At 39.9% G+C, this 13,887-nt stretch overlaps 1 protein-coding gene across 1 annotated transcript in view; it reads left to right on the forward strand.

The window, feature by feature from the left end:
• PKP2 (plakophilin 2) overlaps positions 1–10,759 on the forward strand; it is a 44,005-nt gene extending 33,246 nt beyond the window's left edge. The window contains exons 8-13 of the mRNA XM_074871550.1: positions 1,218–1,379; positions 2,215–2,388; positions 2,991–3,144; positions 5,430–5,619; positions 6,599–6,686; positions 8,191–10,759. Coding sequence (XP_074727651.1) covers positions 1,218–1,379; positions 2,215–2,388; positions 2,991–3,144; positions 5,430–5,619; positions 6,599–6,686; positions 8,191–8,259 — 837 coding nt within the window. The 3' untranslated portion in view covers positions 8,260–10,759. The remainder of the gene's footprint in view (positions 1–1,217; positions 1,380–2,214; positions 2,389–2,990; positions 3,145–5,429; positions 5,620–6,598; positions 6,687–8,190) is intronic.
• The last annotated feature ends 3,128 nt before the right edge of the window (positions 10,760–13,887 follow it).

Here is a 13,887-nt window from a genome sequence, read left to right on the forward strand (position 1 = left end):
AAGCTTTTTGAAGTATTTTTATCCTGCAATCTAGAAGAATAACATACCTTAGCACTGGGAAAACATTTTCAGAATCACCAGAGAGAGCTAGAAACTTCTTTTTTTTTAAAAGTGGCATAAAGTCACAGCTTTCAGAGATACTGAAACACCTAAAAAGTCAGATACCACCTTTTTAGTTGTCTCAGGGAGATAGCTAGCTAGAAGCTTAAAAAATCAGTCTAGTTACTTTCCTGTATATTTAGTGCTAAGTTTTTTAGAAGTTATACTTGCTGCCTAAGCCAGTAACTACAAGGACATGGACACCTCCAGAAGCCAGTTTCTCTCATTCTCTTCCACCATTGACTGAACACTGCTTAGGCTAGATGCTTGTCTTTAGCTGAGTGAAGTTGGCTGAGAAGACCAGCCGTCACTTACGAGAAGGTTAGCCCGCAGCCCGTGAGGCACTTCTAGCATGCCTGCTATAACTTGTGCTGTGTAGTGGTAATTACTGCGCATTTATAGCTCTGTTCTAGGATTAGTTACTTGAGCTTCTCCATCTCCATGTATTCAGTGCAATTAGCTTCAGGGAGAATCCAGCACATTACACTTGTGCCAATAGCTCCCTACTGCATTTTGTCTTAAAACTACTCATTCCTTTTTCACTTTCAAAAAAGAAGGAACTGGTAATAAAGCTATTTGCCACTAGACTCATCACTCAGAAATCATAGACCTAACCTTAGCCATGCCCAGAAAGGCACTTCTAATTTAAAAAGAACATTCTACCACAGAAAAGTTCTTTCTCCTTAGGAAAGGTACAAAACTTTCCTTTTGCTGACACTACGGCGAGGTGTGTACATGATCATCTTTACTCTTAAGCTCTTAAACCTTCCTTGGCACACTTCTGATCTGTACCAAATAGCACTTGCCCAAACAATTCCCAGGCACAACTCAGGAATTATAATGTCCAAGGACCATTTCCAACAGGCATGCACCCTGCTCCAAATGCAAGCCCTGTGTGCCAGTTGGCCTCCCTGCTCAGGAACATCCCAAGGCATGTTTAATTTATCAGTGTAAATGCAGTCTTGTGGATCACTGGCACAAAGACTAGCTCTCCTGTAAGCCATTAGAAGCTGCAGTTAGTTGTTGAAGATCCAAAAATGAAAGCTCTTCCCATGTCTATACATGTCCCTTCAACGCATGCCAAAGCTTTCAAGATTTCTATTCTTTTGTTATTTTAGGCCACAGAGAACTGTGTGTGCATTCTTCACAATCTTTCCTACCAGCTAGAGATAGAACTCCCCGAGAGCTATGCCCAGAGCATATATATGCAAAGAAGAAATATTTCTAGCAATGATAAAACACCAGGCTGTTTTGGAACACGGAGCAGAAAAGTAAAAGAGGTAAAGCACATGTTTAGTTACATCTCCTTTTGTTAGTCGGTTGTAGCAACTTCTGGAGAATAAGGCTATAATCTACTTAACAATCTGTTATTGATGTGTCTGGTAGTGTGACATTCACTTGTCCCAAAAATGCAAATTTATTGATAGCCTTTCCTAACTCCCATTATCTTCAGCTGCTGCTGATGAAAATGACGTATGAATTCCCTGTTTCATTAGTTGAGATATACTGCCACACAGTTTGATCCCCTCTGATGGATCTGTGTGGTATCTGTACCACGTACGGCAATTGTGCAAGTGCCCTGCTAATGAGTGGGCGTTGTGATGATTTCACCAGTGAAACCAGCACAAGGTGACTTGCTGCTCCCATGACTTGCTGGATTTTGGGCCATCTCAAGACCTCTTCTTTTGATGCCATGTGGTACAGATCACAAATATCTGGCAACTGACAATTGTTGGAGGGAAAACAGATATTAGGGGAGGGAAAAAGCAAAAAGATAGGATTGATGACCCTTTCCTATCTATTGACTTTGCTGGACTGTATTCTGCCTTCTCCCATTCGATCCACAGTACAACTCTAGCTGGCCATTTCTGTTTCTCCTTGGCCTTGGCTCCTAGTGTCAGTTGCTGAGAGATGAGAAGCAGCTTCTCCCATACCTATCTCCTCTTTTTGGATGGAGTGGCCAGCGTAATTAAATATTGAAATTTTATACATCGTCATTTGAGTTCACAACTTGACAATCTGCAAATAATCGGGTCATAGTTACAAAATGGCTTGTGATGCATTAAGCCATATAAGGTCACTGTTTCTAAAGGTTCATTCTGTTTACATGTTTAGAAGCAGCAGGACACCCCGCTACCTGAGGAAAAGAGCAATCCCAGAGGCATTGAATCGCTCTGGCATTCCACACTGATTAGGATATATCTCTCCTTAATTGCAAAGAGTACAAGAAACTATACCCAGGAAGCATCCCTGGGAGCTCTTCAGAACCTCACAGCTGGCACTGGACCAGTAAGTCAGCTTTTTCCTTTTTTTGTTACTGTTTAGTTATTAAGGTGAATGCATAGCAAATAGTACTGCAGTGAAATATGCCCACCACACTGAGCTCAGATAACCGCTGATGATTCACTGGCTCGCAGACATGATCAAGGAAATGAAAGAACATTGAAGGGAAAGTCATAACCAGCAGTGCAGCTATTTCTTGCTTGGCAAATATGGGTACTGCTTCTTCTCACTCTATGTACACCTCTGCATGTGGAATTTGCTAATTCATTGCACAGTGAGGGATGAGTAGATGTTAAAAGCACCAAAAAAGTGGTTTTGTGGAACATAATCAATGCTGTGGGGAGAGGAAGGCTCTGACACAACCACAGACCACTTTTCTGGTGAAGAAACCAATGACCTCTGTGTGAGGAACTGGCCAAAGACTACATGGGAGAAAGAGAGCTCGAAACTTCTTTTATATCACCTTCCTTTTCTGTTGCAGCTCATATGTAGCTCTGGATTTAAATTATTTTAAACATGCTTAAATTGATGGAGAGAACCTGCTGTGGTTTTTTATGAGGCTATACATTCATGGTAATGATACACTATTGCCACATGCCTTATAACAGATGCCGTTTGCAGTGGCCCGGACTGTTGTTCAGAAGGCAAATGGTCTTCCAAGTATTCGAACTATGCTGCATGTAAGCCACCCGACAGTAAAGAAGACAGCAGTCTCATTGCTCAGGAACTTGTCTCGCAACACCTCTCTGCAAAGTGATATAGGTGAGCAAAGACTAACATTGTCTTTTGGGCTTTCTTTCTCTGCTCTCTTTACCTTAAAGTTTTCTTCTTTAAAAAAATAAATGTGCAAAAGAACTGATATATGAGTTTAGTAGATTTTTAGGTCAGATACTTGCAGTCATTATACAGGGTTGAAAACAAAGAGTTTTGCCTAAGAAAGACTCTAACCTCAAGTTTTCTCTAAATTGTGTATTCCTCATCAGCTACTTCCATTGATTTTACTTTCAAAAAATACATAATGGGAGTAACATCTACACAGATTTGGAGAGGGAGTTTTTCTTCTGCTTAAAATAGGGTAAAGGAGGGTGAGTGCTGAGATCTGTGCTGCCACAGCTATGTAATCCTTTGTGAGAAGTCATAGAACATTTCTAATTCTTCTAGCAAATATCGTACTTTCTTCTTTTAGACCCAAAGCTTTGGAAGCTTGCAGCTCACACAGTTTTCCTGCATAAGTTTTTTGAGAATGAAAGCTAGATGATGCTATAGAAAAAATAGTTCAGTCTTTTTAGGAACTTATTTCTAAAATGTTATAATTATTTTCACATCAGAAGCCATTTCTATTCTGAGTATTCTTATTTCAATTTAATATATATTTGAAATTTTTTCCTACTGATAGGATAAAATGAATTCACATAATTTGTTGTCCTTTTCTGTGTTCCCACCAAAGGGTGAGGGGGAAATTACAGGCACACAGCTGGTTCATGGGGCAGATTAACCTCCAGAATTGTGCAGAACACTCTCCTGGGTACCTTTTAATCCTTAGAGAACATTCCTATTAATGAAAATATTATAACAAGTTGTTGGGCTGATTTCAAAGGGATGTTCCATATGGTGTTAAAAATTACAAGTGGTGAATCCCCCAGGAAGAATAGGAATTAAACTGAGGAGAAGTTGGGATTTCATCAGGAAAAACAATTTCTGAAAGAATGTGGGAAAGACAGAATACCATGAAGCTTTGGAGAAAGGTGCTTTATCTTGCACGTTCACAGTCATTTTCTTACTTTACCCATGGTAGAGAGAACTGGGGAAATTTCAGGTGAACCATTTCTCCTTGCAAAGGTGTTCTTTTTGACTGGCTGAAAACATGTGTGAATTCAGGTCAAATTCTCCAAATAATTTTGGCCAAAGGAAAACATTTGGAAGGTCGTACTGTTTCCTAGTTAAAAGCATCTATATTTATCAAGCAAAATGAACCCTTTATATCAAATTGAGATAAATTAAATATAAAAGATCTCTAAAGTAAAATGATTGAAAAGCAGCAGAAAATTTCCTATTTTATTTGAAAAAATAACATTTGTTCTGAACTGACATTTTCAAGATACTCCAAATGTACTCTCTGAAAATCACCTTCCTTCATTTACCAATGGAAGAAAAAATGGACTATCATGTCTGACATAATTGCTTTGATAGTTAGTATTGCAGGTGGTTCATTCAGTTTTAAAGGTCCTTTTCTAAATTGCATGTAGTTTAATCTCAATGTACATGAACCATGTTACACACCCATCTGGAGGAATGAACAGAACTCACAGAGAGCAAAGTGCTCTGTCCTAGTGAAACACTGGGTAGGGAGGGGACAATGGCCCAAAATGCCCCAAACTATTGCCCAGTGCTACTTCTTACAGTGGGAGCACCTGCCTATGAGCTCTTGCTGACTGCTGTAGTTTTCTCCATCAGCTCTGGTCCACACGGCACAGATCTCACAGTGTACAGTAGGACTCAGCTGCTGCCCTGAGCTGCTGTTTGCTGTTTGGTTGGCTGGTAGGGTCGTACCCAGTGTGGTCAAAGTGATGTTTCTTCAGAAGGGATGGACTTCAGAATATGATGTTCTTCTTAAATAAATAGCTTGCATACTGGCTCAGAAGGTTGAGTGTGTGCATCCCCTTATAGATGACCACTGATAAATGCAGTACTAACAACTGTACTGTACTCACCCTTTCTTAGCTTGCTGTATATCACTACACCCACAATTACCCGTAAGACACACAGGGTTCCTCAGGAAGTGACAGCCTGCTGTTAGCACACACCTAGTGACCTCACTATGAAGTATTAATGTACTGTGTATGAGGCAAAATACATACTCTCTGATTTAGTGCAGATGCAGCTTAATCTAAATTGTGGGGATGTAATGCTGGTATGAAACCATGACTCTGTGTGGGAGCACACAGCACCCTGATAGGTGGTAATGGGAGGAATAAGATCCTGTAGGCCCCCTAGATAAAGCTGCACCCGCTAGTAATGGAATTGCTTGTCTCTCTTCCAACTTGTAGCTAGAGAAGTTTTGCCTGATTTGGTCTCAGTACTTCCTGAGTCTGTCCCGGGGTCTGATATTGGCTGCGAAACCACAGCATCCATCTGCTACACCTTGTACAATTTGACGCAGAGCAATTCACACAATGCACGGCTTCTCCTGAGTGCTGATGGCCTACCGAAGATTATTGCTATCAGCATGAATGACAGGTAAGATGGTTGAGAAGCCTTCCCTCTCCCTTCTCCTTTCCCTGGGGAAAAAATACCCTGCAACCTCTGCCACGTGGGGAGAAAAACACTGCATCTCAAGGTACAGGACAACTTAAACAAGTGACTGTGATGTGAATAGAATTGCACATATTGGGAAATACAGAAAAATCTCTTCTAACAACTGTTCCATCCACAGCTAAATTTGCCACTTTCCAACATTTTGAATAACTCCTCAGAAGGTAACTGCACAATATAATCTATATTCTGATATATATATAGTGGCTGACCATCAGACCTTATCTGTCCCAAAAAAGTTTCTTTCTTGTTCCTTGTAACACAGCCCTGATAATCTTTAGCAGTAAAGCACGGGGATACATTTTATACAACTTACAGAACTGTACTTAAAAATTGTTTATAAAGTGGCATTTTAGATAATAGATTTGAAATTCTTTTAATCATTCTTTAACATATAATCACATGCAGCCAATATTTACTCAAAGATAATTAATGTGTTACAAATATGAATAATTATTCTGTTTGCCTTCCTCTCTTTTTAAAAAATGAAAGAGGAAATTCATCTCAATAAAGGAGGTCTCATGAGGCCCTGAATAATTTAAATCCTATCTAACTAACCAGAGATTTTGCCTACTGGAAAGATCCTTTCAAATGCGTGTTATGCTGAGGCATATTTTCCTCAACTGAAAATGAGTAGTATGATAGCTGCTCTAAGATGAAGGCTATAAAGTACTTATTTCTCCCTAATTTTGAAGAATGAGTGAAGCAGGGAGGCATGTTTCACTTGTGTCAGTAGTCAGAACAGCATGAAACATGCTAGCATACCTAAAGAACAGTAAAACAGCATTTAGGTGGAGAGACAGAACAAATGCTATGAGGTTACGTTTGCTGAAGTCTGCACATGCACTGTGATTATGAAGTGAGAATTTAAACATGTTTTATCATTCTTTTTGCAAAATTACAGTAACATGTTCAGCAAAGCTAGTAGGGCTGCTTCAGTGCTCCTCTACTCCTTGTGGTCACATACCGACCTCCACAGTGCTTACAAAAAGGTAAGCAAAGACATGTAATCTGTCCTTTTCGACTGAGAACCCTCTCATTTGTCCCCCGGGACCCTTAGGACTTCTGCACTGTTAAGAAACAACCTATGATAGGATTTCAAGTGGTCTTTGAATTTGGTATTTCTATTACTTGTCCATAATGCTGCACAAATAATGCATGCGCTTGGTTTTTGCTCATCTGTGTTCATATTCTCTCCCTCTGTGGTTTTATATCCACTGGCAAAGTTTATGAAAAACGTTGCTGCTTCTGCAGTGTCAGATGGTGAGAAGTGATGCGCTGTAGGTGTCCATCCACCACTGACTGACACAGAGAGCCTAAGGTGCCAGCAAAAACAAAGCAGGGCGAGGCAGCTTCCTGCTTTAAAACCAGAGCGGTTTTGTTCTCCTTGTTGTTTATATGGTCTGGGAGCCCAGGTGTTAGTTATATTCAAACAAAAAGCTAGGGCCTGGGAAAGGTGTTGGTAAACGTTTACTGCCACAGTCAAAATCAAACAAAAAATGACCGGCATGAATCAGCCAACAAGCCAGTTTGTAGAGCTCTATGACTGCTTTTTCAGCACACAGCTGGGTTGACTTCAACCTACCTACCTTCAACCTGCATGTCAAACTGTTTTCACTCCTTGTTTTCTTACTGTTCAGAATTTCTGTCACCTAAAATTCCCTATAACCTAAAACTATTCCATTTTTTCAAGCTCTAGCTTTCAGCATTTATTAGTCAGCTTGTTTCTTGTAGATTTTTTGTTGAAATTTGCTCAAAAAATGTTACTTGATGTAGTATCCTTTAACAGTCTTGCATCACGCTCAGCACAAACCAGAAATCTGTGTTCAAGAGCAAGGGTGCTGTATCTATATAAACTCTTAACTGGATTTTGTTGTCTCTGTTTTTTTGCAACTACATTCCTGACTTTACTGTACAGCAATATCCCTGATGGTATGAATTTTCTGAAGTCACTGGTACTTTGGGTATGCCTATAAGATACATTTGTCAGATCTGAGTTTCAAAAAATGCTGATTACTTGCTGTTCCTGTGCAGATTGGGTCCCCTAGAGATACCAGGTACAGCACTGAAAACTACTAGGCCTACAGGCCTAGACATTTTTGAAAAGTCCATCTAATAAGTAACAGAAATAACTTGATCAAATGAGACTGATAAAATCCTGAGTCATTTTGCCATTGCCTTGTACTCTTTGTTCAGATAGGGTTAATCTCAGCTGACATTAGTCACCTAAGAGTTAGGAGTCTGTGGAGCTGAGCTAGAATAGGCTCTCTTCACAGTTAGTGGAGAGAGTTAAGCAACTCCAATGATTCATCTCGCCTATCTTCTGAACTGAATTGAGTCACTCCTGGGAGATGCCTATTCTGTCTCTGTTGACTGTAGAGGACTCTGCCTAGACCCCTACCATAGCTCCTTATCTAGCTTTAGACAGCTGAACCCACCCTTCCCTCGCAGAATCGAGGGAAGATAATGATTTATTCTGTTTCTTTCATTCCAAAGGCTGACTTTAAGAAGGCGGATTTCATCAACACCCGGACCACAAAAGCCTATAACTCACTAAAAGATTGAATCAGACCATAACACCACTGGAGACAAATGAGATCATATGTCACTTAATGTAACTATCTTCATGCAGTTGGTGTTGCCATCGTGAACCAGGAAGTATCTTAGAAAAAAAGGCTGATTTTATATAAGACTTGAGTGACCAGAGCGTAACTGGTTTGTGTTTTTAATCCTAATCACCTTGTTGTTATTGTATATATCAATATAAGAATAACCAAAGATAGATTCTTCAGGATGTCTGAGGTAAATCTTCATCCAGGTTTACCACTAGTCAGAGCTTCAGATGACTGCCTTTAGTCTAACAGGCATTTATAGCAAGGTGTGAAATGCCGATTGACAGCAAATTCTTTTCAGACCGTTTTATACAGATAGTTTTCTACAGTGGATAAGCATCAAGTGCACTGCTCAGGACATAGTAGTTTTTCACCCTTTTGTTTCTTCCCACATGCTAAGCAAGAATGTTCAGACTCTGTGAGTATACACAAGAAGCTGTTTCACTATCTGCATTATAAAAACACTAATGAAGTTAAAATGATTATTTTTGTATTGCTTGTATTCATGTGCTCACTGGTTCTTAAGCCTCTTTCCTTTGAGATTTCATCAGCAACAGCAACAAAACTGATTTTACACTGGTCTTACCATCCCTTGCTCCTCTCATCCTCCCTCACATGGCTGTTGGAATTTATAAATGTGTCCAGAAAGGGTTTTAACTAGAACCACTATGTTTCAGACACTTTGGGCTGAACTTAGACCTATCATTCTTTGCTAGTTGCTGGAAGAGTCATTTACTGGTGATTCAATGATTATTTTAAGAAAACTGCATTTTCAAAACAATTTTGTTGATAATCTATATATATTAAAGGGAGTGGAGTCTTGCCTTTATTTTTGAATTAATAGGTACATACACACAGGAAGTTAGGCTTCATGCTGCTTAAGGAATTCATCTGATCCTGCTTCATATTCTCTTACTTGAAATCATCATCCTCCCTACAGCAATTACATGCAATATGATAACTGAAGGACTATGTCTGCACATGTGGGAATAGGTAACAGGAGGAGAAAAATTCCTAAGCACCTAAAGGCTGTTCCCAGAATATGATCTTTAGAGCAGGAAAAGAAGCACTGAGAAAACCCATCTGATACCTTTAATAAGCGAGATTTCTCTCAACAAACTAGTAGTTAAATTGTCCATTAAACCAATAGGACTCTTTGGATTGGAGTATCAGCTGACATCATCTGGCATTACTCCTCTGAAATCAGGGGAGCTGAGCTACATTTATGGCAACCAAGCCTTCCTGCACGAACGAAGCCCCTCCTGTACCCCCATGCTGAACTGCTGGCACAGGAGCTATTACAGCTGTTCTTATCCAGAAGGGGATGCATAGTCCTTCAAGTAGTGACCTCACAGAGGAGGTCGTCAGGCTTCTTCATTTCAGCACTCCTGGCCAAAGGTCTAGCTCCTACCAGAAACTTACAACCAGTGAATTGTGACACTGCACGGTGTCCAAACATCCAAACATATTTCTGGATATTGGGCGGCTAAATTCTGCTGGTAGATGCACATAATTCTCATAAGGTTCCCAGGACATCCCACATGTGCATGCAGAACAGAATCAGTGTCCTGGGGAGGTAAGCAAACAACTCTGCTTTCCCATAACAGATCATTTTCGTAGGTCTGTTTGTCCTCCGCATTTGCTTTGAATAACTCAAATCAAATGCATTCCAGTAAGAGGTTTTAAAAATACTATTTTTTTTTAAGAGGTTGTTTTCAAAATATTCCAGGTCCAAAAACAACACAGGAGAAGGGAACTTAGAGCACCACATGTTGAGGAAATTGTTTTTATAATTTTTAAAAATATGACAGAAAACAGAAAATTAAAATCTTTTTTTTCTAACTTGTTAACCCAAGTAACACTGCATATGCCATGAATGAATAAACACCAGGAAACCTGGACAAGTCTACTTTCACTGACCAAAAAGTAGTAGCAGGCAAAACTAATATACAAAGAGTAAACCTGAATACAGAGTAGCACTGGAAAGAGCGGCAGTCTAAGATCAGGAAGGGGGCTTTTAGAAATACTCAGGTACTGGTTTAGTTTTGTGAAACTCACATGCTATTTAAAAACAAAAAACACAACCGATGCTGGGCCTTTTCAAATATCCTACTTAGTATGTCTATCTCCCAGTAAGATGTCCTTAAGAAGGTAAGAAGGCAGTGCAAACTTTTTGGGTTGTTTCTATTGGTTTGATGATCTTAACAGTATTTTCCAACCTAAATGATTCTATGATAGTGTCCCTTTAAAATGAAAAATAAGATTTTAAAATAAAAGAAGTATATCAGACTTGGCAACAACTGAAAGCTATAAACAGGGATGGGAAACAGTGACACACCTTATTACAACTGATCTCCTACTTGTATGCAATCAAAAACATTTCATCAGGACTCCAAAGAAAGCAAAGAATGTTAGTCAGAGAAATAATAAAGTGTTCTCTCTAATGCAAAAAATCTGTCTTTGGTCTTTGTTGTTATTAGTGAATCTACTTGCTGGGATGCAGGAAATGTTTTTTCAAGCCTTAGACCTTCCTTTAAAAGGGCAAATTCATTTTAAAATTAAATCTAGGTATGGAGACTTAGACTTTTCTACAACAGGAGACTGTTACTGAAGGCAAGCTGTGTAATGCTTCTGTTGGTATCAGAGTGCTCCTGCAAATAATTTGTTTTTTCTTACAGGATCTGTTACAGTTTGCTTTGTCTGGTATTGCTGACCTATCAAAGCACCTGGCATCCTCTGTCTTCACCTCCCTTAATTGGTCTTTGCCAGAAAACTTTACTATGGGCCATATCACCACCACCAGATCTCAAACAGAATCATCCTCACCATAGTCTTGCACTTGATACAGCCTCCCCACTTGCACTTTTTACAGAGAGATTTGAAAATTAATTTAAACATACTGAGTGGTGTCCAAAAAGTCTTTGGCTGAATGTGGAACTGTCCCCAGGTCCTCTTATCTTGAGATAGTGTCTTAACCACAACTTGGTACAATTACCTTTCACTGAATTGTTTTCATAGAAACTCTTAATTAGTGTGGATAATGTTGTAGTAGATACCACAGAATCTAGACATTAATTCATTGCCAAAGAATTAGTCATTCCTTTCCTCATTTCATCCTCCTACCTTATTTCTACTGCCATTGCTCTTAACTATTAGTGATTTTTCTTCTCCCCCCTTTGCTAAATAAAATAAACTATGTAGAATATTGCATTATATTGTGCACGAACACAGGGTTTAGGTTACTTTGCTTTTCTGTAGAGTTTTTCTTTTGAGTAGGAACATGCTATCTATTAAGAAAGGTTCAGCCCTCCCTTCTGGGCCCATACAAAACTGCAGGTGACATGAGCCATGATACAAGAATCACAGCCCTTTCACCGGCTACTGCTTAGCCTGGCAGTACCTCCTCAGAAGGCAACCCATTAAAGCTGAGGGCATCTCAGGCTGCCTGTTTGCTTGTCATCACATTTAGCCCTTAGGTTCTAGCTTGCCAGAAGCATTATGTTTTTCTGTCTTTAGGGTTCAGGACCAAAAAGCCCAACAGTATGACTTCACAGCATCCTGGGCGGGGGAGGCGGGGGGGGGGGGGGAGGGCGGGGGCAGGGGGTTTGGTTCATGAAGAAGCCTAATGAGCAGAGTCGCCATGTGAATCACACACAAACTATGCAAAGTTATGAGACTGGTGGTTTCTAAGTTATTTCAACTCCAGCAGCTGCTCTTCCATTCTTTAATTGCTACTGATTAAAACCTCAGTTTACATTTCTGACTCATACTCTAGACCCAGCCCATGGGGAAGATAACATGACCTTAAGGCATCATCTGAGACAAAGATCTGGAAACAGTGGCAGAAATCAGACTGGAGAAAATGCACAACATCACAGTGCATCAAGGACAAGGCTCAAAGAATCAGGTGTTAATATAACCATGTGAGTTTGCACCTAGCATATTAGTTTAGACATTGCACAGCATCTGCCCATTGAAAACCTAGCAGGGAGATTTGCTCAAGTATTCCAAAGATAAAGGGTTTTATTGCAGATGGTATACATAGATCAGGGGTTTGCCATTCTCTACAGTCATACTTTGGATATTTTAATAGGTTTGCATATGATGAGGAAATAAACCCATTTTATCTTATTTCACATGTTCAGAGCCAAAACCATTTAATTATACACATGAAAGATATTGTCAGCTCAGAGTTTACTTGCATCCTTTGTTCAGCTGTATCTTCTAGTGCTTGTCCAGTGTGACTAAATAATTCAAGTTTAGGAACTTAACATTTGTTACAAATTTTTCCATTATTCAACCTAAGCTCCCATTCCCTTATTTGTATCCGGTTATTCTTAGTGATCTCCCAGACCCGTCTAAATATCCACAAATATAAAAAAGAGGAAGCACACATTTGCTTTACATGTAGCCACAGTTTACAGTCAATACTGCAAATCCCCCCCAGGTATCAGGGCCTTGTGAACATGCCGGAGCCCTTGGTCACAGAGCAGACAGCACCATGACCAGGAAATGGAACAGGGACACCAGCTGCAAATACAGTGCTCAACATTAGGTTCTTTTTTCCATGCTGACCATATATTTCCTCCGAAATTGCATGAGGCCCTCTCTTACCTATGCCTATGTTTTGCAGTCTCTAAGCTGTAATCAGCTATAGGACTATGAGCCAAGATGCCATCACTCACACGTTGGACTCAGAAGTCCCCAGCCTGTTCTTGCTTTTTGGGGCTCAGAAGGACAACACTACTGCCTTGAATGTATTTAGACATCTGGGAGCCCCTGTAACTGAAATAAAAGATACCAGGTCTCCCTCAGTTCTAGAGAGATTTAAGGGCATTTTTTGGCCTTCAAAAATATCTTAACTGTGTGTTCACCAGAAACTGAAATAGCCAAGCCAGAGCCACTGGGTGAACACAAAAAAATTATGAAGAGTGGAAGAGGCTTTTTTAGCTGCTGCCTAAAAGAGTAATATCTTTCAGAAAGTTCAAAAACTTTCTGAAGCCCATGAAGGTCATAAGATAATGGGCCCCAGCCAGAATAGCTGTATTTCACTTGAAATAACAACAAAATAAATTAGTAATGGTTTAGTATCAGTGTTGAACTCTGCCTGGAAAGCAGACTGTGCCTCAGGATACATGAGCACAACTTGAGTTTAACTCAAAACACTGGGCATTGGGGCATAGCCCAATTAAAAACTGCATGAATTTAAACCCCACAGAATTTTTTAAGGCTGGAGAACCTTGGATGTGGACTGCAGGATGAACAATGTGTAACTGAGATTAAAACAGACTTTGTAGGAAAAAAGCCCTCACTAAAAGTGAGGAAACAATGTAAAGAGGAAATATGCTTTTTCATCATAAAACTTCCCCTTTGTAATAAAAATGTTGCTTGGCAGCACAGTTGGGGCGGGCAGTACGGTGTGTTTGTGCTGTGGTTACCTTTGAATTTGCATTGCAGTTACAGTAACACACAGAATGCTGCAGAGAACAATGGAGGCTTTCAAAGACAACCTTTATCCTTGAGGAGGGACAGGGCGGCCATGTGGGCTGTCTGCTCTCTGTTTGCTAGCACATTGGATTAG

This window comes from Strix uralensis, chromosome 5, assembly GCF_047716275.1.
Source record: "Strix uralensis isolate ZFMK-TIS-50842 chromosome 5, bStrUra1, whole genome shotgun sequence".
NCBI lineage: Eukaryota > Metazoa > Chordata > Aves > Strigiformes > Strigidae > Strix > Strix uralensis.